This window comes from Motacilla alba, chromosome 5 (assembly GCF_015832195.1).
Source record: "Motacilla alba alba isolate MOTALB_02 chromosome 5, Motacilla_alba_V1.0_pri, whole genome shotgun sequence".
NCBI lineage: Eukaryota > Metazoa > Chordata > Aves > Passeriformes > Motacillidae > Motacilla > Motacilla alba.
Window position 1 is genome coordinate 4,218,532 of NC_052020.1, and position 22,619 is coordinate 4,241,150.

Genomic DNA, 22,619 nt, shown 5'->3' on the forward strand with positions numbered 1-22,619 from the left:
TAGTGTCAATATGATGCTCAAACAGAGCCTTCAAAATTCTCTAGATACCTCCTAACACAAATCCAATAACAAGGTGTTGTTACTGACAGAGCTGCAGTTTGTACCTCACAATAATGCAGAATTTCTACCTGCTTCACACCTCTTAAAGAATCTATGATAGTGCTCATAAAAAAGTTCACACTCTCCCTGCAATTGCAGTAAGTCACCAGAAAAGAAAATATTTTGCTGTGGTCCTTGCACAAGAGCAAATGTTGAAAATGCTTGAGCTTGCAAAATGCCTCAGCATGCAAAACCCCTCATATTTGTGGTGCTGTTCCTTTAGTAACTGTGGGCCCAACGACTGACACTTCTGAGCCACTTCAACAGTAATGGTAATAAAAAAAATACATCTTAATGCAATTCCTTTTATTTTATACTTTTAAGCCTATGCTTTCTAGCCCAATTTTTTGAATGTGGTGCCATTTATCTGAACTCCTTGGACTTTATGCAGTCCCAACTCGTCAGTCCATAAATCTGACAAGCCCTATTGTACCACTGACACCTACCTAAAGAAGCAGTACCCTCTGTTCGGGGAAGAGATGAGGGTGGGCTGTTCACTCAGTTATCCTAAACTCAGGTTTTTGTCACACCCCCTTTTGTGAATGTAAACCTTCACAAAATAAGTGACTGAGCTGTGTGGTAAGAATTACAGAGAAATGCTGCCCAGAAGGAAATGAAGGGCTCCTCTGGTTCTATTCTATAATCAACAGAAAGCAAATTGAGCCTGAGGAAAACAAGAGGGAAAGCAAAATGAGATGTATCCACATAGCCACATCCTAATGGAATCACTGCAGCACTGCTGGCTCCTGCCAGAGGTGGAGGCAGGAAAGGGATAACTGGATGGGGAAGAGACAAATCAATATGGATCACTGAAAACTGATTTAGAGCACTAAGCTCACTCAGACTCTCTTGCATTTTCCCTTGATTAGGCTGGCAGGAAGTGGAGGTGAAAATGTTCAAACCTGACTTTAGTCTTCCGTGGTGCACTTAGGCTGCACTCCTGTGCTGGACTCCCTTTTCTTGCATTTCTGCAGATCAGGCAGAGCTCTGGCAGCAGGAACCTGCCCACGGGGGTGCAGAGGGTGTCCTCTGGCAGCTGCCATCCCTGGCCAAGCCTGACCAGAACATAATTTCACTTGGGTAGCTCAAGTAAATTAGCTGGTAGTAGTGCTCAACAGCCTGGCGACAGCAAATGAGGAATCTGCAAGGAAGTTAGGATTAGTATAAAGGAAAGGAAATACACCTGCTTTTACAATGCATTTCTCTTTCCATTAAGAAGCTGTGATGTTAGGCAGAGAAAAATCAGAATCCCTGCCTGCCTGTAACTGCTAGAGAATATTAAGTTGAAAAAAAAGACATGGGAGGGTGAAGGAGAGAAGGGGTGAAAAGAAAGTTCCAGAAATATAATTCAAACACCTGTAGTCAAAAAGCAAGGTCTCAAGAAAGGCCCTGGGGTCAATATAACACAGAATGGAAGGACTACAGAGTTTGGACTTTAAGTCACTCCCTAGGACTTTAATTCCAGATAGTTTCCAAGAGTTTCCTTAATGAAATTTGTCTAAGGAGAAAATATCGGTGTCAGTGAGGGGAAAACTCTGATTCACAGAAAATGGAAAAGAGAAAGGCAGCATAAACCAGGAGCCAGTCATCAATCTATTGCTGAGACAGAGTCTTGGCAAAACCCATCCTCCTGGTAGAACTTGCCTGGAGTAGAGCAGATTGATTTGACAGTCTCTTAGCCTAATAAATGCTTGACCCCAAGGTCTGCTGAATTCACTAAATCCACTATGCAGGGAGAATTGGGAACCAGTCACCTCTGGGGAACATCCTGCTCCTCAGCCCTCCCCTGCTGAAGGCCTTGACTGCTCTCTGCCTCGTGGAGATGAGGAGATGGAAGCTGCTCTCACAGGAAGAAAGGTTAATCGACTGCACTGCTGTTAATCAATCACCTGGGAGGATTGAGCACTTACAATAGGCAGGTCTCTCTTCCCACCAAGAGGTTCCTGCATCTTAACCAAGCACCATCTCCTCCAGCTGGAAGGATGAGTAATAGGCAGGAGCACAGTCCAGAGAGATGGCAGATGTCTGATCCAGAGCCAGCTGAAGTCAATAGAAAGACTCCTGGTGAGTTCTGTGGGCTTGGACCAGACCCCAAAGAAGGACTTATTACCCAAGGTTTGTTCTGCACACATGCATCAAGCTACTTTCAGTAGTGAGAGATCCTTGAAAAGGAGCAGATTCATCACACACTTTTGCCTCCCTATGAAATCAAACTTCTACGAGCCATACTGTGTCCCAGTCACCCTGATTGTCAGATATGGCTGACATCCAGCAAAGGAAAATGACCTGCCTGTGACAGCACACACAGACACCTAGACATTTCAAAATCTCCAAGGAGCACAACAAGAAAAAAGCCAAAGTGATAATATTTTCCTGGCCTTTTTTGTAATTGCTGCTAGCCAAAATGAGAGCTTCATCAGAAGAGGAAAACTAGATCAATTCCTGAAAGGACAAAAGAAAACTGAGGGAGTAAAATTTAAAATATCCTGGCATGGAGGAGAATGAGCGTAGTGCTGAACCACCAGCAAGATGAAGCTGGCACAGCCCGAGAGAAAAAATACCAGGAGAAAACAGAGGGTTAGGAAGTACCCCTGAAGACTTACCTCTGTAAATGAACAGCTGCATTTAGCACCAGCACCAACTGGTGGCACAGCAGTGACTATCCTTGACGTGTCTAAAAGGCAGGAGGAAGCCTTAGCCTGCTCTGACAAACCCAGGCCCTTGTACCCCAGTGCAGAACCCCTTAGTAACACACCTGCTGCAGCACACAGCCAAAAAGCCACATGGCAAAGAGCTGAAACCAAGACTCACACCTTCAGGACATCCATGGCTACACGTACCAGCTTAGAGGTTATCCCAGAGGTTGCTAAAGATCTGCTCTCTCACAGCATTGCTTCTGGCCTATCCTCTTACCCAAGGCAGACTCCTGGATGAACTTCCTCTGCCATCCACTCCTTCTGCTGCCAGAAGTCTGATCAAATCCTGGAACAAAGCTGTTGGCTTGGGATTTTTGCTTTTGCAATAACCCAGTTTCTATCAAGAGGCAGAGACATGACAGCCTGGTGCCCTGGACCTCCTGCTGTAGCTAATGAAGAGGTGCCAGGCTCTCCGGAATGGAGAGCAACAGTGGTTATTCTCTGCTCTCCTGAAAATTCATGGCATGACAGAGCATCTGAGGCTGTGGGACTTCCTCCTTATGCAGTGACAACAAGCAAGAGATCAGTGAAACAGAAAAATCCAAGGTGTGCTACACACATGACTTCCGTGTGCTCCAAGAATTGCTTTTCTTCCAAGGACAGCCATCTCAAAAGCTCTTTGCCAGCAGACAGCTGTGGTTGTCAAAACCAATTTCCTTGTGGTCTCACTGCTAGCTGAAAAAAAAGCCCACAAGACAGACCCTACATCTACACCCAAAAGTAAGGACTAATATTTGGTGACCTTTCTTCCTTTGGCTCGGTTGATAAAATAAGCAGCACTGCGAGCAAAGTGAGGCAGATATCATTAAGGAGTGAAGGTACCTGTCCATTTCCAAAGGAAACCTGACAAGGAATTCCACATACAGAACAAGAGCTAGATTTAAGAGATACAGCAGCTTCTTCCCCAAAAAAGACTTTAGTATAGCAGCCTTATAAATCTGAAGATTTTGGCCAAGATCTGTGACATCCATGTTGCACCAAAATACAGACAGCAGCCCTCCAAGTTGTACTCTGCTGTAAGAGCCTTGGATTTGTTTGTCTAATTTTTCTATTTTTGTATCAAAATAATGTCTAAAGTCACCAACCTGTTAAGATAAATGGGGATGCTCTGTCTCCCTGCAGGTGTTTTTGTTACTGAGGGTGCAGATTCATGCAAACTGTACCTCATTTTCTCATGTCTGAAGGCGGATTTTTGCAGCCAGAGCTCCTGGTTTGGAAGAAGACTCTGTTGTTATCAATATCCCTGTATGCAGCACCACCAGCAGGTCCTGCAGTGTTTGTCATCCCACCTGCCCTGCCAGTGGTGGATCCTGCTGCAGCCACAAAACTGACAGGAGGCCCACATAAAACCTGATGTATTCCACCTACTGACTGTTCATTTGTAACCCAGAGTGGGTGAGCATGAGACCTGCAGCTCGCTGCTAATGACCAAGTGAGGCAGCAAAAAGGTTATTGCCTGATCAATTCTTCCTGGTGTCATCTGGAGTAGGGTCCCACAAGGCTTAAACTTGGTCACACTGGCCCACCACACCTAAAGACAAAATCCCTTCTGCCTGGAAGGTATGAGAGATGGATGGCACAGAAACAGAAGGGAAACTCTGAGTGCTCCACTGACCCAGCTGGCATCTGATCAATGGGCTGCAATATAAATGTGTTGAGAAATAGAAAACTTCTTACTTACCCTTATCATCACTCCCCAAAATTGTTCATGCCACCAAAAAACCACAGAATTCCCTTGAACCACGTATTTAAAAATCTTGCAATTTTATTTGCATATAAAGGCCGCTAGATATAATATCACAATAAATTTAAAGAAACAACTGCTTTTCTAAATTCCATTAACAAGGTAACATAAAACAGAACGAAGCTCAATAGCATTTACAGTGGTGGAACAGAAATAACTATCTGCAACAATATTTTGTGCTAGTGAGATTGCATTTACACACAGTGCAAAATAAGAAAAAGGAAATAAAAAAGACAAGAAGAATATTTAAATATAAAGGACAACTAAGCCTTATTTTATTTAGGCTTGATTGTATCCATTTGACTCTATACATGCCTGAACTACAACAAAGATTTAACTCGGGCTCTTGCAGGCCTTGAGCACTTGGAAAAATGTGTCACATCCTTCATAATTTAGATGTGCTGTACAGCATAGTTTTGCAGATGCTATACTGGCAATATTAAATCCTAGCTTAGTTATAATGCACAAAAAATACATATATATATAAATTCATATTTAAAAGGAGTCCGCATTTACAATTTTTTTCTTTTTTTTTTTACTGCATGAAATACCTGCTCTTTGCAGCTTTCACCCCCAGTCTTTTAAAGCTAAAATAATTTAAAAAAGAAACAACAGAAGGTAGATATCACATACAGGCTGTGGCTATCAAGATCAGTCTTTATAAAGCAGGTAGAGACAAACAACTGAGAAGTCTATTCTCCCCTTGCTGCATTCTACAATGAAGGGAAACAAGTTAAAGTACATGCACACGTGCCAAGAGGTAAATGGACCCCAAAACACTGTTTGTGCTACTAAAAAAATTGATATAAATTGAGATAAAAAGCTAACATTTAAACCTAGAGAAAAAGAAGACACTAAAAAAAACCCCGACAATAACAAAAGTTGTGCAAATTTGGGTGTATTTAAATGCTGCCTACTTTTTAGCTTATAATATAATATTAAAATAAGGTCTCTCACTTATTAAAAGAAAGCTTGGCTGTCCTTTTGAGAACACTATAACAATTTACAATGGCAAATTTATTGAAAAACAAAATTCATTTTACAAATTCACAATGCTTTATCAATTTAAAATGAATGCTGCATTTCCAAAAAGCACAACCTCTAATTTCTCTTCTTGTTTCTTTTGCACCAGCAATTTACAAATAAAAACAAAAAACAGTAAACAAAAAAATCCCAAACCCCACCCCAAAACAAACCCCCCCCACGGCTTGCCCAAAATTCCCCCTAGCCCCTGTTTTGAAATAAACATGAATGTAAGTTTTTAATTAGAAAATGGCAGTTTATAGACCTTCCCCAGTAGTGCTTCAGGATCCTTGGGGGGTGGGGAGGTCGAAGATGATGGGAGGGTTGGTGGGCTGGAAGCTGACTGTGCAGGTGGAGGCGTTGATGTAGGTGGTGTAGCCATCTGTCATGATCCCATAACCTGTGGAGACAAGGGGGCACACTCACTGTGATGCCTCAGGGTTCAGCTTTTGTATTTTTCACATTCTGGGCTGCTTTAGTGTGTGAGTCTGAGCTTCATATGAGGGGATGGTGAGCTCTCTGCACAGAGCAGGGAGACAAAACAATTCCTGCTCCAGCTGGGCACCAAGGACAAATGATCCAAATCTCAGGCCCAAGAGCACAAACAGCGTGGGCTGGAGAGAGAAAAACAAGCAGGATGGGAGTGCCTGGGCTAAAGCTGGAATGGGACAATGAACTGCAAGGTGCAAATGGAGCAGAACTGATCCAAGGGAGAGACCCCGGGAGCGCTCGTGCATTTTGGGACCATTTTGGTTGATCTTGGGTGCAGCCCTGTAGTCCTCGTCCAGCTGGAGAAGGAATTGTTTTGTCTCCCTGCTCTGCGCAGAGAGCTCACCATCCCCTCATATGAAGCTCAGACCCACACACTAAAGCAGCACAGAATGTGAAAAATAGAGAAGCTGAAACCTGAGGCATCAGCTTCTGAGACCTCAGGAGCTCCTCAGCAGGTTAAAAACACACACATGCACATCCTCAGCCTGCTCAGGGAAGCTATGTCTGCCCCATCCCCAGTTCAAAGCCAGGCTGGACAGGGCTCAGAGCAACCTGGGATGGTGGAAAGCATCCCTGTCCACGGCAGAGGGCTTGGAATGAGATGATCCTTAAAATCCCTTCCAATCCAAACCATTTTATGGCTCCATTATTTCATTTATATATGTATTTCAAAAGAATTTTATAAAAATGTGTGTGTTTTCAGCTGACATTCACAAAAAGCTAACAAAGAAGCTTGAAAACATCCCGGAAGTATTTGGCCCTAATGTACTTTAAAAAAATAAGTGAAAAAAACCCCCAGAGTTTCATAGAGGAAGAAAGCTTCCCATTGCAAACCCACAGAGGAAAAAGGTTTTTTCTTTTAAACCATTATGATACAGTACAGATCACTGCTGTCTGAAAGCAAAGATAAATACAGCTACCCACAGTGCCTATCAGAAAGAATAATCACTTCAGAATTGCTGCACTGTCCACCTGTATCGCTTTGTTTATTTAGACTGGCAATTTTGATTAGGATCATCTCATAGTGGGAAAAACCTTGTTTTTGGTTGTTTTGCTGATCAACCAGGGGAAAAAACCTGCATCACCAAAATGTGTGTGTAGCCTCTGCTGGTTCAAGGGAATGTGGTGCATGTTTATCTCAGCTGAGGTTGGATAAAAATTAATTGCACCCTGAGATAATGCTCTTAACACTTTGCTATTTCTTCCTGTACTGAAACAAGCCATTCTTATGTCTTCCGTGTAAGTACTAGAAATTACTTTAAATTTTTGCTGGTATTTTTACAAGAATTTATTTGAATGCTCACTTTTAATATGTCCTGCCACCTTTCCCAGGAGATTTAAACATGGTGCTTTCTCATAATGATGGTCCTGTACATTCAGACACCCTCCTCTCCCACCCTTAGCACTATTACAACCATAAATTTCACCACCCAAATTTACAATTGATGTATTTTAGCTGGGAGTCTTGCCATATTCATTTATTTTTAATGTGTGAGGACTAATATTTGCACAAAATACCCAATCTTTTTAATGGGTGCATTAAAGAACTGTTATTTATGCCTCTATGCAGAGGGTCATGTCAGTATTCCCAGCATAAGCTCTTTATTTACAGATGCCAGGCATGGAAATCATTGCATGAAGTCACAGGGGCTTCAGAAAAACCAACACCACTGGCAGAGAGAGCTGTCCTCTTTTTATTTTGCTTTTATGAAGTCCTGAAATCTTTAGGCCTATGGAGAACCTTGTTAGAGAGACAATGGAGAAACCTCCAGGGGGTGAATATAAAACATTTAATGTGTAATTTTGAGTTCTGGGGTCATGAAGTCTTACACTCTCTCTCAGGCAGAACTCTTAGTGTTTGTCTCTCAGCCACATGAAAGCCACAAAATTGTATTAAATATTTAAGTATCTCCAGAATGTATTTAATCCCTCAGTCTCTTCCACTGCCACAAGCTGAGCTGGTTGTTTCTGAAGCTGACACAATGCTCACACTGCCTGTGCTGGCAATCACAGAGGGAGAATATCTCCTCTAAAACATGAGACTGATGGTGACTCGACATGCCCTCCTTTCTGCTTCCCCTTATACCCCGAGGGAGGTGAGCAGAGGCAGCAAGTTGTCTCCACATTTCCTTTTCCTCCTCTAGCACCTTTCTTAGCTCCTGTGCTCGGAGTCATGGGGATAATTTTCATTTTGGCTCGCAAGTGTGGGGAATCTCATCTGTTTCTCTAAGCGAGTTTGTCAAAACTTGAACTGCTTTCAAATAACCTGTATGGAACAACCTTTGCAGCACAGTGAAAGATGTAGGTGGCTAAATGTAGCACACATTCCTGAAAGAGTCTGCTTTAATTCCGGAATAAATTTACAAAGTGCCACGCAGGCAATCACTTCCCTGAACTCGCTCCCTACTTTAATCCGATCTGCCATTATCCACTGCAATACGCCATCAAAATGTGCCTCTGGAAACGTAGCAGGGAACAGCTCTGCTCCTTACCTTCATGAATGCCACCAAAGACATGCAGTTTGGGCCTTACTCTCCTCTGCACCGTGTTCAGCAGCTCCACACAGCCCACTCTCTGCAGCTCCTTGGGAACCCAGTCTCGAAAACCTGAAGGCAAAAGCAATCAGTGCTGTTAATTTCCCCTATTCAGGTGAGCTTTCACCCAGTCTTTCAGGAAGTCATAATTCACACAGGGCTTATTCCATTATCTCCAGTCATAACCTCTCCATTAAAGCACACAATGGCTTTTAAGAAATGTTTCACTGTCACTTTGTCTTCCTTAAGATTTCCTCCCTCCATCTGTATTAATATTTTTCCTGGGTGTGATTTGTTTTTTTGAACTATAGGTTTCTTCCACCTTGAAACCCCGGGGACTGGGCACTGCTGCAGATTCTTCCTGGCACTGCTGCAGATTTTTCTTCCCCTTCCCCTGGCTCTTACAGCAGTCAGCTCTGTGGTTACTCCAGAAATGAAACAGCTCAGGAAGATGAGCTGAGCCACCACTCAATCCCAAAGATTTAAAATACAGCCTCCCACAGCTTCTGGAGGACTGTGATCTGCAGGCATCAGGTCACTTCTGAGCCCTCATCACTAAGCAAAAATTGCAAAGCAGCTCCCAACAAGCCAGTGCTAATTGACCAAGGTGCCACTTGCTCTTCTGGACAACACAGAAAAATGTACAACAGCTGACATCAGTCCCTGCAGGAGCCTGCTGCCTGGACTGGCATGGAAAAGATCAGCAGGGCAAGGGAATGAGGAGCAATAAAAGGGAAATCAGGAGCCACGTCCAGCTGTAGCACCATTCTACTGACTTTAGTAAAAACATGCTGGGACATGAACTTGGCTAAATTTTAGAGTGACCAAAGAGTCCAGTTACAGCTCTACCTCCCTTAATATTCACTTGACGTTAATAAGTAAACACTTATTTAAAAACCAGTATATTATCAATGTTATCATGCAGGCTGAGACCTAGAGCCCCTCATTTTAGGGACAGTACTGACACCTAATCTGTGTCTGTAGTTTAGACACAGTGCCAGCTTTTTGAAACTGAACTTCATGATCTCCTTCAAACGCAACATTTAAGCAGGCTCATTCAATGACAGCACTCCTTCGTGTCTGCAGCATCACAGTATTTCTGTATGAACCCAGTTCAGAGCAGATGGATGAGCAACCCATATAAAACAGCACCCATGAAACACACTTGGGGTTTTGGGGTTTTTTTGCTTCTTTGGGAAAATGAAGTGATTAAGAGAGTGCTGTTCAAGGCCCTGGTGTGCAGCACACTGGCAGCTCCAGCAAGGTTTAAGGGAATTTGCTGATCTTCTTACAACATTCTCTAAGTAGCATTAAAAAACTAACCAGAATATAAAAGGAGCAGTAAGTACACTGGTCAAAATCTTTTTATGGACTTTTCTTTTTTCCCTTAGCTTGGATTGCTGACTCTTAACTTAATTGTGGTAAAAAACGTAAGCATGCATTAATTCCTGACTCCACAGTCACCAAGAAGCTCTAAAAGAACACTGAGCCAGCCTGGAAAATGCTGGTTTATTTTATTAAAATGCCCCATGCAATTCTGAGAAGACTTTACATATTCACTACCACAAATGTAGTGAGTGACTGTGAGTTGGCCACTTCCTGTGATTGTGTGACCCCTTGGGCTGCAAGAACTTCCTAAAACCCTGACAAAAATCACTCTTCTCACAGTAAGGGCAATGAAGACACTGCCACACTTCCTCATGCTGATAAGTGACATTTCTAAGAGGCTCAGTTGCTGTAAACCCAGCTGAGACAGTCAAACCACAGTCCCAGGCTGCCTGCCACGTGTGTCTGGAGGAAAGGCAGTCAAAAATTCATTGCTCTGCTTCGTGGGGTGGAGACAGGAGAGTGGGACCTCCCAAATGGGTTTAGTGAGGGCTTCAAGGACTGCAGATATACAAAACTGAGCACTCCTGCCTCTGCTGGATCAGTGTCCTGGGCTCCTTCTGGGACTAGCAGAGCTTAGTTCAAATCTTAAGACTGAGATCAGCAAATGTCTCACACTGACAAGACAAGCAAAACTCAACTAAATGAGAAACTTTAGCTACCTAATGAGGAAACAAATTATGCATTCAGAGGCTGCTGCTCACCTGTCATTAGATCAAGTTTGGAACAATTATCTAAGAACATAATTTTATTCTTTCACAAAATTTTTATAAGCCAATTAATACCTTTAAAACTATTCTTATGTATTCTAAGTTTACAAGGACATTATCAAGGAGAATATGTGACTACATAGTTCCAAACTCTTGACTGCTACTCTCAAACCTTAAAATGACATGACACTGTAGTAAGAAAAGGTTTCAAAAGTTTTAGTCACTCTCTAAAAAGTCATATGGGATTGAAAACTGGTTGTCAGATGAATACTACTCTTAAATAAAATGTCATACTATAATGGTTATGGTGTCAGATATTTGATCTTCCCTAGCTTAAATTTAATAAAAAAATTCAAGTTTTTTTTTTTAATGGAAACTCAACAGATCAGCTAAGCCCAATTTTCCACTACTTTCAGAAAGTTTTTCAATCCACAGTTTTACTCTGGGTGCAATTACAGTATATCTTACAGCATTATCAACTTTGCTCACTTTGAAAGTAAAATTCTCATGCAAAAAAAATCACACAGAACTTTTGTTTCACTTACCAAGGGGAGGTCCATGTGTCATTAGTATATCAATTCCCTCAGGAATAAGGTTCCACTTGTCTAGCAAAGACTGACCTCTGGGTAGATTAAAGCCCCATCCATTAAACCATGGTGTCCTTTGGGGAAAATGAGACAAACTGCATCAGTGTAAAATAAAAAATCTCTTCCCTTCTCCAATTTTTTCATGAATTAAAACAATTTCTGTGCTTCAGAGATTACCTGCAGACAGCTTTTTTGAAGGGGAGGCTTCTAACACACACTGATTTAAATATATACATATGATAAAAGATACATTTGAATTTAGATTAATGTCTGATGTTGTTTTTGTACTTTGAGCGCATTCAGCCCTGAGGGCGTTTACTCACTAGAGAGAAAGGGAAAAACACTAAAACAACAAAGTCTAAATCTCAAGTTTTTTATCAAAGTTTGGAAATGTTCAAACATATGAACTCCTTCCCTATGCTAACTACCAAAACAACCCAAATATTTTTGTGGAGGCAAAAATCAGTTTCCCCCAGTACAGGGCAGCAGTAGCAGTTCAACACGAGGCTCGATGGGGCAGCACCATCTGTGACATCCCACTAAACTCAACCTTGCTCCTTTCAGCACTTCTATTACCAGAACACTGTCACAAAACTGGGGTTTGAACCCCTGAGCCTCCTAGAGATACAGGAAAAAAACATAATAAAAATAATAAAAGAAAACATAATAAAAATAATGAAAGAAATAAACATTCACACAATGTTTAGCCTTACAGTGGCTTTTTAAAGGGATCTTGTAATTTAAAATTCATTTAGTATTTCTCAAGGAAAACTGACACCCTTAGTGTTCTCCAGCAGAGCACAGAGTTGTCCTGAGACACTTTATCCACCAACCCAAGCATGTAGCAATGAAAAGCACATTTTCTAGTAGTTTTTTAACATAGAACTTTTTCAACGCATAATTTTGATACAGGTCTATCATAATACTTTCAGATATACTCCTCATAAAACTTTCCCTATCAAGCAAGTACACAATTGCTCTGATGAAATACAGGACTGTTTAGGTTTGTTACCAATAACCTTTCATACAGCTCTTAGTATTGTACTAATTTTAAGAGTTTGCATCTGTGTGTGTGTTTCCTAGAGCTCAGGCAACAGTTCCAGCCTTTGATTTCTAGGTAGGATTCTCCTGTCCTAGCCCATGTTTCTGGAAGTTCAAGCTACTCCTGAAGTCTTCAGTGTGCTGCAGTTCTGAAAACAGAAAACAAAAACTGGGGGCAAAGAACAACCATAAACCAAACTTGAAAATACCCATACCTGTTAAAACAGAGATCATTCGAGTCCTGTGTGATTTCATTATGTAATCTGTCTCCTCTACCCTCTAAATTATTCATTTCTCCAGCCTCAAATATGCATTTGAGTGGGAATGTCCTGCTGAGACAACATCTCTAATTTTTATTTTTTTATAATGAAAGCATTTTGTTCAGCTGAGACAACAATTTGACCAATGAGGACTGTACCCATCTCTGTGGATGATCTGCATTCCTGACAACTGGCAGTATGGAAAACCAGCAGGCACTGCTAATATAGGGGCAGGAAGGTCACTGGTGCCTTTGTGACAAATAATAGACATATCCCATGTAGTCCTGCTGCATAATGCTCATACTACACACACACACAGGAACTCATTCAAGCTAGCAGACTTCCTGAATGAACACTGACAAAAGATAGGAAAATTAGATGTTAGCCAAACATTTTATGTGAGCTGCGGGCTCCTCGTGTGCTCTGCCATAGGAGAGGCTTCACCCCTCACAGCTGCCTTGCTCTGCGCCCACCAAAACACTTAAAAACCCTCCTGTGTTTAAAGCAAGGTCCATGCACTCTGCAGGAGGTTTGTGTGCAGCTGGATTAAAACTGAAGGCTGTGTCTTGGCTTTAGCTAAACCACAAGAATTTCTGCTTTCCTAGGATTGGCTTTCCTGAAACACCTATCTAAGTTCCCCTTCCTATAACATTCCTGGGTTTTAACCAATGGAGATTATTGTAACCTTCAGGGCTGCAGGCAGAAGTTAAAATATCGCTTGGCTAAACATTCAGCTGCTTAAAACAAACAAACACACAGAGCTGGGGTCAAACTTTTCACTGTCAATTAATGATTCTTTCCCCACTTGCATTTCTCCTGCAGATAAGACTGTAGTTATTACAACATAGTTAAAGCTGAAACGTGAAACCACATCTGTGATTTCTCTGGAGCTCTTCGGAGACCACGACCACAGTAAAAACCTGGATTTGTCTGCAGGATTTTTATTTCTTTTCTTCTGAAGCACTGTGGAAAGAGGAGGAGGGGAACCTGAGCTCAGATATATTCTTCATTCACCAACCTCTGTAATTAGCTGTGACTAACAGGCGCCACATGGGAAGAAAACTTTTGAGAAACCTTCCTCATTATGCACAAAAAAAGATGGTCAAGTACTTATTTAATATACTAAAGATTGTTATACAAAAGGGGTAAATCAGAGAGAAGAGCAGGCATGACTGAAGAACACCTGGATTACAGATTTAGGCTTCAGGCATTTCAAACATGAAACAGTGCATAACTCCTGACAGCACTGCAGGCTGGCCAGGCAAACTGAGGGTCCCTATTCTGGAGGGGGTTCAGGCCTTGCCAGAAAGCCAAGCATGTGCTCAGAACATCACCAAGAAGCCAAAGAGCTCAGGCTTGGGTGGCACCACAGGGAAGGTGACCTGATGTTAGCTGTGCTGCAGTGGGGGTGGGATGGGGTCGGTGTTCTGTGAACCCTGTGAGTGGCTGGATACCCCAGCAAACTCTAAATACCTGCAGGAAACACAAAGCCTGCTCTGTGTATCAGAGAGAGTTATTTTACTGCTGCTAGCACCTTTTTTTGCATACACAAGAGTCAAACAGACTCACTCTCAACATCTAAATAACTGAGAAGAAAAGAATTGTGCACAGAGTTAGGTGCCTTCTGCAATGTATTTTCAAGCTGATTACTTACTGTGAGAAAGAACTTCCTGTCTAGGAAGAACTGTAGATGATGAACTTTGGCTGCACTGTCATGGTTTAACCCCAGCTGGCAGCCAAGCACCCCACAGCCCTTTTCCTTACCTCCCATGGGGTGGGACAGAGAATCAGAGGGGTAGAAGCACATATACCCACTCGTGGCAAACTACAATCAAGCACAAGTAAGTAATAAAGGCTACTTAGTCATTAGCAGTAATATTTCAGATCTGACCTAATTCTTTTTCCTATGGATCTCTGAGTTAAATATTCCAGCTAATTCCTAAAACTTCATTTTGAAGTATAGCTGGCAGCAGCAGGAAGTTATTGGCTGCTGAATAATGCCACAAGGGAGGCGTGGATGGAAAACTCAGAGGGACTGGTAATGAGAGATTACAAATGATTTTGTCATTTTAGGTTTGATGGACCAGAACATGTCCTCACAGCCCGTGTGCAGAGGAACCTAATTGAGGCTCTGCTGCTCAGAACCACGCCACAGCTCACAGCTTCCCCCACGTGCCAGCAAAGCCCCACAGGAATTCCTGCTCCCCAGCAGCTCACCTGACAGCTCAGCCCTCCCTGACTGCAGAGCTTCCTCATCATCTGGGGAGAGCGGCTGTGCTGGCACCAGGTGTGGCACAGGGAATATCCTCATGAGGGGCAGACACCTGGCCCATTCCTGCTCTCCTCAGCTCCTCATTCCTGCACAGGAATCCCCACAGATCCCCCTCCACCTGGCCTTTTGGAAGCTACCTTTTCTGCAATTAAAAGGAGGAGGCTGCAAATTATCTTCACACCTCGTGCTGCAAGAGATGCAGACACTGCTGGACATCGTGCCAGGAGGGAGGGAGTGCTAAGCTTCCCAACAAGACTCAGCCTCCTTTTCCAGCTACACTGGGAGAACCCCTGGACAGGACACACAGATCCATCTGCTTTCAGCAGCAGAGAGCAGCAGCTCCAGCAGGTGACCAGATCTCCCTTCTCCCAAGTAAGCACTGTACAGCTTTATTATTTTACTAATACATTAAAAAAACACCCTAAACAAACCCAAACCGACCTGCGACTAAAGCACAGGCATGGAGCATGGTTTCATGACACAAAAGATCACAGATGCCCCTTGGTGCATTCACCTCAGAAGTAAAACACTACCACATGAGAAAAGGGGACACAAAGCCACAGCCAAGTTCACCCAGGTAGCACAGAAATGTCAACTCCTTCTGCAACTTTAAAGCTTTTGAAGGGTGGCAACTCCTACAACCTACTTTCATCTCTTCTCTGACTCATGAATTTAATTACCTGATCCTCAGAGCTCAACAACTCAAAAGGTAAATGTACAGTGAGACCTTCTAGATTCACATTTTCCTCTTACCTCCACCAGTAAATCCATTTATTTCAATAGTTACTTCTAAACAGGATTAGAAAAATGAATTATCTCGTAGGTCTTTAATCCCACGTATTCATTCATTTTTAAGGATACACAGTCTTTTAGGAAAGCTTCAATTTTATCCTTAATCCAATGAGTAAAGTGCACAGGAGGCAAAAATCTCAGTCTGTCTCCTTCCACAGGATAACAGCTGAGGGAGCGTCTAAAAGGCATCCCGGTGGGAAGCACTTCCACACCACCAATAACAATAATGAAATGCTCTCTATTTTTATCAGCATTCAAAGGGAGCACACAGCCCTGGCTCCTGAGGGAGGGAGAGAGCTCCAGCAGCAGAACAGAATTGGTGGGACAGGACATGGATGTGCAGCCCTGGACTTGTGGGACCACCCTACAGACACATCCCCAAAGCGCCCTCTCCACGCCTGGGCCAAAGCTGCACGGCAGCCAAGTGACAAAACAGCCACTTTGTGACAGCCACCAGCAGTGACTTTGTGCAGGGAGAAGGAGAAGGAGAGGGTTTCAGTGCCCCCTGGCCCTGAGGGCACACACACAGGGTTTGCCAGGGCCAGCAGCACACACTGTCCAACGGGAATGCACACACAGGGACAGGGACCAGGGCAAGAGGGGAGAGCCTGGGGCATCATCCAGACAAAACACTGAGCAGGGAAGTGCACAATGCATTTGAAGCCTCAGGTTTCAGCTTTTATATTTTTCACATTCTGTGCTGCTTTAATGTGTGAGTCTGAGCTCCATATGAGGGCACGGTGAGCTCTCTGCACAGAGCAGGGTGACTGTGACAAAACAATTCCTGCTCCAGCTGGGCACCAAGGACAAATGATCCAAATCTCAGCCCAAGAGCACAAACAGCGTGGGCTGGAGAGAGAAAAACAAGCAGGATGGGAGTGCCTGGGCTAAAGCTGGAATGGGACAATGAACTGCAAGGTGCAAATGGAGCAGAACTGATCCAAGGGAGAGACCCCGGGAGCGCTCGTGCATTTTGGGACCATTTTGGTTGATCTTGGGTGCAGCCCTGGCTGGGCTCTTGTGCTGCCCAAGGTGGATCCATGGAGGAGATCCTTTGAATAAATCCCTGCTTTATTCTTTAGCTCTGTCCAGCCTCTGCTCTAGGGCAGCCTGCACAAGGCATCACATTGAGGAAGCACATTTTACAGCAGCTTCTGTAAAGCCACTGAAACCTGCCTTCGGTGCCACTAAAGTACTTTTTTGGGTAAAGCTCCTTTTTATAGTGAGATTCAAATGCTTTTTCATAATGTAACAACCACCAGGAAATGGTAAAGGCTAAACTGTTTCCTAAATGTGCTCATTATGTGCAGTGCTGTGACATGGGTGAGAGGCACAGCCTGGGGGCTCCAGCTGAATGCCATTCCCACCAGCACTCACCTGCTGTGCCTCAGTGTCCCATTTAGAAAGTGAGAATAATAACAGAGAACAGAAAGGAGCACTGGTTCCTTGGGATTTTGCTTACCCTGCATCTTTAAACAGCTGAAGCTCTCACAGAAGTGAATTATCAGTGCTGCAATTATGTTAGCCATGTACCTTCTTATTACCAGCCTGCACTTCACTCAGGAAGTCTCTAAAACATAGTTCAGCTATTTTCACAAGGTCAGAAAAACCTGAAACCTCAACAACCTGCTGGTTGTTTTGATTGATTCTGCTTTGCAGGTTTTTCTCTCTCTAACTTACAGTCTCTAAGCTCTGAGTGCTGCTTATCTAAATGACAAAGCATTTGGGAAGCAGGACCCCCCATCCTGCACTGAGTTTGGAGGGAAGGAGCCCTGCAGTGCCTTTTCCCTGGGAAGCAGGGAATGAGAAGATGCAGGATCCCCTCAGCAGCCAGCATGACCTGACATACTCCTTGCACCAAGCCATTCTCAATTTCTGACTGTACAAACTGGCCAGTGCAGGTTTTAGTTTAAACTCCTGTCAGACACAGATTCAGGCCTGGATCTCTGAGAGCTGTGAAAAATCCAGGACCTTTATTGCTGCCATACACCATGTTCCATGGATGTGCTAATCTGGACCAGATTCTCACATAAAACAGGAACAGGACAGCAGCAAGCGCAGCTTTAGCCATCCATACAGCTGCAAAATGGTACATGGAAAGAATTCCCTCCTGCATCTTCCCCCTCTCAGTGTCTGCACATCTCTGCCTCCAGGCTGCTCCAGCTGTTATTGACAGGTAACTGAGCTCTGGTCCCCAAACCTACAGCCAAATCTACTACCCCTGTGGACACCCTTCACTTATTTCTCCTCTCTGATGGCCCACACCAGCCACTGACATCTCCTACCCTATGTCTGCAATGGTTAGTGACCCTTTTTGCCAAGGATTGTCCCTTCAGTTCACATGTTTCCTGTTAACAATACCAGAACACCACAGTTTTTATGAAAACTCATCTGTGGGGGAAGATGTGTTTTAGTAAAAAGAAAAAAAAATTAGTTAAGAAACAAATAAAAATACACCAGGGTTTAAGAGACTTGAGAGCAAAAGAGCAGACAGGCAGGAGGTTGGAACTCCAGTAATGCCACAGAGACCCTGAGGACAGCAGGACACAGAGCACAGCAGTAAAAAAAACAATGAGGCAGAGCAGTGGACACCATCACTGGAAAGGAGAGGAAGGGAATAGGTGAGTTTCTCAAGTTTATGATCCAGGCAACTTTTGTTTAAGTATCCCAATTGCTCATCAAAGAGGAAATTTCCTCCAAACCTTCTGGGGCTTCCCAATCCCTAACTGTACTGCAATTATTTTATTTAGGGCTTTACTTAATGAGATCTGGGAGATATTTTAACATAAAAAAAAAAAAGAAAATAATTCAAACTTGACTCAAGGGCTAATTTCATTCTACTTTTAAAAAGCACAAAATTACAAAGGCCTAGGAATAGAAGCAAGTACCAGACCTTACATATCTGCTCTGTACAGTTGGGCTGGCTGGAAGGCTAGACCTGGCTTAAGTTAAGACCAGACTCAAATGGATCCAGACATTAAGCACATTGTATTTCCCCACATGGCAGTGGTGCTGCACTGTGGCAGCAGCTCAGACCTACAGAGTACACTCTGGACTGACTTTTAGAACTGCTTCTCATTCTGGAGTGACCCCTTTTACTCCTTCAATCCCACAGTGCCTCCCAATGCAGGGCACATGTGCCTTTGAATCATCAAAGGATGCTGCAGCACAGAAAAGAACTTAAATGACTCAAGTTCTTATGGCAAAATTTTGTGGTCTTCGTAAAAACACAGAGAACCTTAAAATATCTGTCTAGAGGAAGCAGCTCTCTGGTCCTGAAGCTCACCACAACATAAATCAAATGTCTGTTCCCAGGGACATGTCAAGGCAAAGAGGAAACAAAAGAAAAAAAAAAAAAACAGCTGTCTAAAATTTTGATTCAGTTTTGCTCAACAACTGTGCATGTTTAAGAATGATGCTTGGATGCTTGATTTCTCAGAGTAAGCGTGATCATGCTATTGTACCACACCTTAAATTAATTTTCTACATTCCTCTTATTATCTGTGCAGGAAATGTAAATTGACAAAGCTTCCACCCCAGGTCAGTCTGGGAGAGGCTTTTGCTAGCAGTCCTGCTTCTGTGATGACAACACACATTAAAGTAGAGAGAAAAAAAAAAAGAAAAAAAAAAAAAACAACAAAAAAAAACACCAAAAAAGAGCTCTCCCCCACTCCCCCAACACACACTTAACAGTGCATATCTTCAACCCACTGGGGCAGTCTGTGTGCTTGACATGTAAAACAGCAAAATCTGAACAGGTCTAATTACATCCAGTAGTTGAATATTTTATATACTTGTAAAAGCAGCATTTGGAAAATATTAACAGAAATATGTCGGCCTTTAAAACAAATAAGCTGCATTTCAGTGAATTATGAAAGAAATGCTGCCAGATGTAAGTTAGTGTAACAAATAAAACACTCCAAAGTAGTTATGTCAACCTGCCCTATTAGTGAAATTGGTTCTTGCTCCTAAGAAACAACCTCTAGGTATTTAATTATTTGGAATGCTCCCTAAAACAGAATTCTTTAGCATTTATAAAGTCTCTGTAGTTCCTCCAAAAGGCTCTGAGGGTCAGCAGATGTGATAGCTTGTTCATTAATTAATGCCACAGACCAGACAAATTCCAGACACATATTTTTATGTAGTGTTTCAGCACCTTTTTATATGTTTATAGCTGCAGCCGGTACTGCTCCTAATGTACACAACATTTAATGACACCTACAGGAAAGGTGTGTCTTTTTTATATTGAGGAGCCCTACCACATAACATCACAAAGAAAAAGGTTTGGGTCTGGATGCCTGTGCTTTTCCCATTCTAATTCCCAGAGTTATGAAACCACTTTGGTGTTTCTGAAAAATACATAAACCAAAACCAACCCAAAGGAACACCATAAGCACAAACCTACATCACAATCACAGGAACTTGAAGGCTTTCAAAAACTCGTTCAGGTGCTTTACAAGCAGTAAATAATTCAGGCTCAGAACAGTCTAGTCAGAGCACTGTTTACAGAGGTGCAGCCAACCAACTAGGCTGGCTAACCCAGGAATAAATTTGCCAGAATATATGCCTAAGTAACTTGCATGAACTCAATCAGACAGTAGACACAGAATTCTGCCCTCCATGGTTTCCACCATTAGTCTTCACCAATAACTCAATTATTCTTAGCATCTCCAATGACCTAAAATAAGACACTGAGATTGCTCATTGCCAGATGGTGCTGTTTATCTATAACTACCACCACTATTTTTATTTATGTTTTGCACAAAATGCTGGCCAGCATTCCTCAATAACAAACTGAAACTTTCCAGAATGCCTGCTAGGAAAACCAAACAAGGTTCACATGTATTAAGTCCTCCAAACATGCACAGCCCACAATATTTAATTGCAGGAATTGTAACGTAATCTTCTAAATATTTACAGAAAAGAATGGAAACAGTTAGTTATAATTAGGTCACAGGATACTCCCAGCATTTCTTGTTTGTCTGAGGACTGTGCTACCTTCCGTTCCAGCTTATTCTTGATGTAAAGTCTCTTATCCTCACTAACCAGATGAAAACTGAGCTCCCAGTGTCACAATACATGCTTAGCTGGCATTTAGGTACAGTACAAAATACCATGGCTTGGTCTTAAGCCATCATTTACTGGTTTACTGTTCAATTGTAAGTTTTAGGAAGTGTCATTTATGTGAAAGCTATGCAGGTTGGTTCATTTTCTTCATTCATTACAGACCTTGCTTCATGCAGAGATTTAACACCTGGCATACTCAAAATTCCACCTATGCTGAAAAACGTGATCAGCCCTGGAGTCTGCAGGAAGGGAAAGTTAAAGCTCCTGTCCAGTCTTCATCAAAAACCACTGCTACCTTATCTGCCAAATTCTACCAACAAATTTCCTCTGGAAAGCCATCTGGGGAAAGGGATGATCATGGATCGCAAAATGCAAATCTCACCTCCTTCTCAGCTCAGGAAGCCTCCGGAGACTCGACTGCAAACAAAGTCCACACAAACAGAAAATCCCACACCTGATGTATACCTGGTGCACACAACAGGGCACTTGTGCGTGGATATATTTACATATATGTATAATATAAATAAACATTCATTCCCTGCTGCTCTGCTTGTATCAGGGAAACTGAAAAACAGCTTGCAGAAATGGCTCGGTGCACTCCCAAACCAATGAGAGCTCCAAGTGCTGCAGCACTCAAGCATGGCCACAGGAATGGGAGCAAACATTTACAGGTTATTACCTGGAGGAGCTGTCTTATGTATGAGCCAATTCAGCAAATCAATTAAAGTAATGCAATTACTTGATCAACAGATGAACACAAAGGGAGAGATATGACAGGGGAGATTGAGGGAAAAACGTAAGGGTCATGAAGAAAAAGCAGCTGAAAAGACTGGAGAGAGCATTCAGCATCACAGAGGCAAAGAGAGAATTATTTTAATTGAGAAAGGATCTGTTTAAGCAATGGGTCACTCCTTTTTGTTGCCTTCAAGATTGAACAAGGAACTCTGATGACAGCTGGGTCATTTACACATTTCATTTTAAGGTCCCCACCTTGGTGTTGTCCTTCCAATGAGGTTTGTGGGAGATGGGGATTACCACAGGCTGAAGGAGAGTTAATTTGACTCCTCTGGTGAAAAAACTAACAATAACAGAATAATGTTTCTAATAACAGAATGATTAGAAACCAATGTAGCAGAACTTTTGCATCTGCGTCAGTTACTTGATCAACAAAATATTATTCATGTTCGACCCAGTTCTCACCTTGAGGGACAGAAGATGTGACCCCCCATATCTCTCTGAGGCCACACCTAACTCCTCTCAGGAGTGTTAGTGGAAAATAATTAAGTGGAAGCAAGCAGCAGAAGAAGGATGCAGGGAAGATGCCTTTCTCAGTGACCACCAGCCAAAATTCCAGATTTTATTAGAAGCTCGAGGTGCCTCCTAGAGGACTGCACTGTGGTTCCAAAGGCTGATGAAACTGCTCCTCCTGGAGCCATGAAGCAGCAGCTCCAGCCAGAGGCACCAGCAGTGGGCAAGGACTGCTGCTCCTGGTGCTACAATCCACAGAATGGTTAGGGCTGGGAGGGACCTTCAAACCTACCTAGCTTCAGCTCTCTGCCATGGGCATTATTACAAATATTATTCTATTATTAGTAGTTTTTTCACCAGAAGAGTCAAATTAACTCTTCTTCAGTCTGTGGTAATCCCCATCTCCCACAAGCCTCGTTGGAAGGGACCATTTTGGTTGATCTTGGGTGCAGCCCTGGCTGGGCTCTTGTGCTGCCCAAGGTGGAGCCATGGAGGAGATCCTTTGAATAAATCCCTGCTTTATTCTTTAGCTCCGTCCAGCCTCTGCTCTAGGGCAGCCTGCACAAGGTGTCAGAAGGAGAACACCAAGGTGGGGACCTTAAAATGAAATGCTGTGTAAATGACCCAACTGTCATCAAAGTTCCTTGTTCAGTCTTGAAGGCAACAAA

General features: G+C 42.9%; 1 protein-coding gene across 4 annotated transcripts in view; it reads right to left on the reverse strand.

Annotated features, from left to right (window-relative positions):
• Positions 1-4,536: 4,536 nt before the first annotated feature.
• The window catches only part of MPPED2 (metallophosphoesterase domain containing 2), a 111,007-nt gene continuing 92,924 nt past the window's right edge, over positions 4,537-22,619 (reverse strand). For all 4 annotated transcript variants that reach the window (XM_038137680.1, XM_038137683.1, XM_038137681.1 and 1 more), the window contains exons 5-7: positions 11,230-11,345; positions 8,547-8,660; positions 4,537-5,962 (exon numbers count right to left, since the gene is read on the reverse strand). In XM_038137680.1, coding sequence (XP_037993608.1) covers positions 5,844-5,962; positions 8,547-8,660; positions 11,230-11,345 — 349 coding nt within the window. In that variant the 3' untranslated portion in view covers positions 4,537-5,843. The remainder of the gene's footprint in view (positions 5,963-8,546; positions 8,661-11,229; positions 11,346-22,619) is intronic.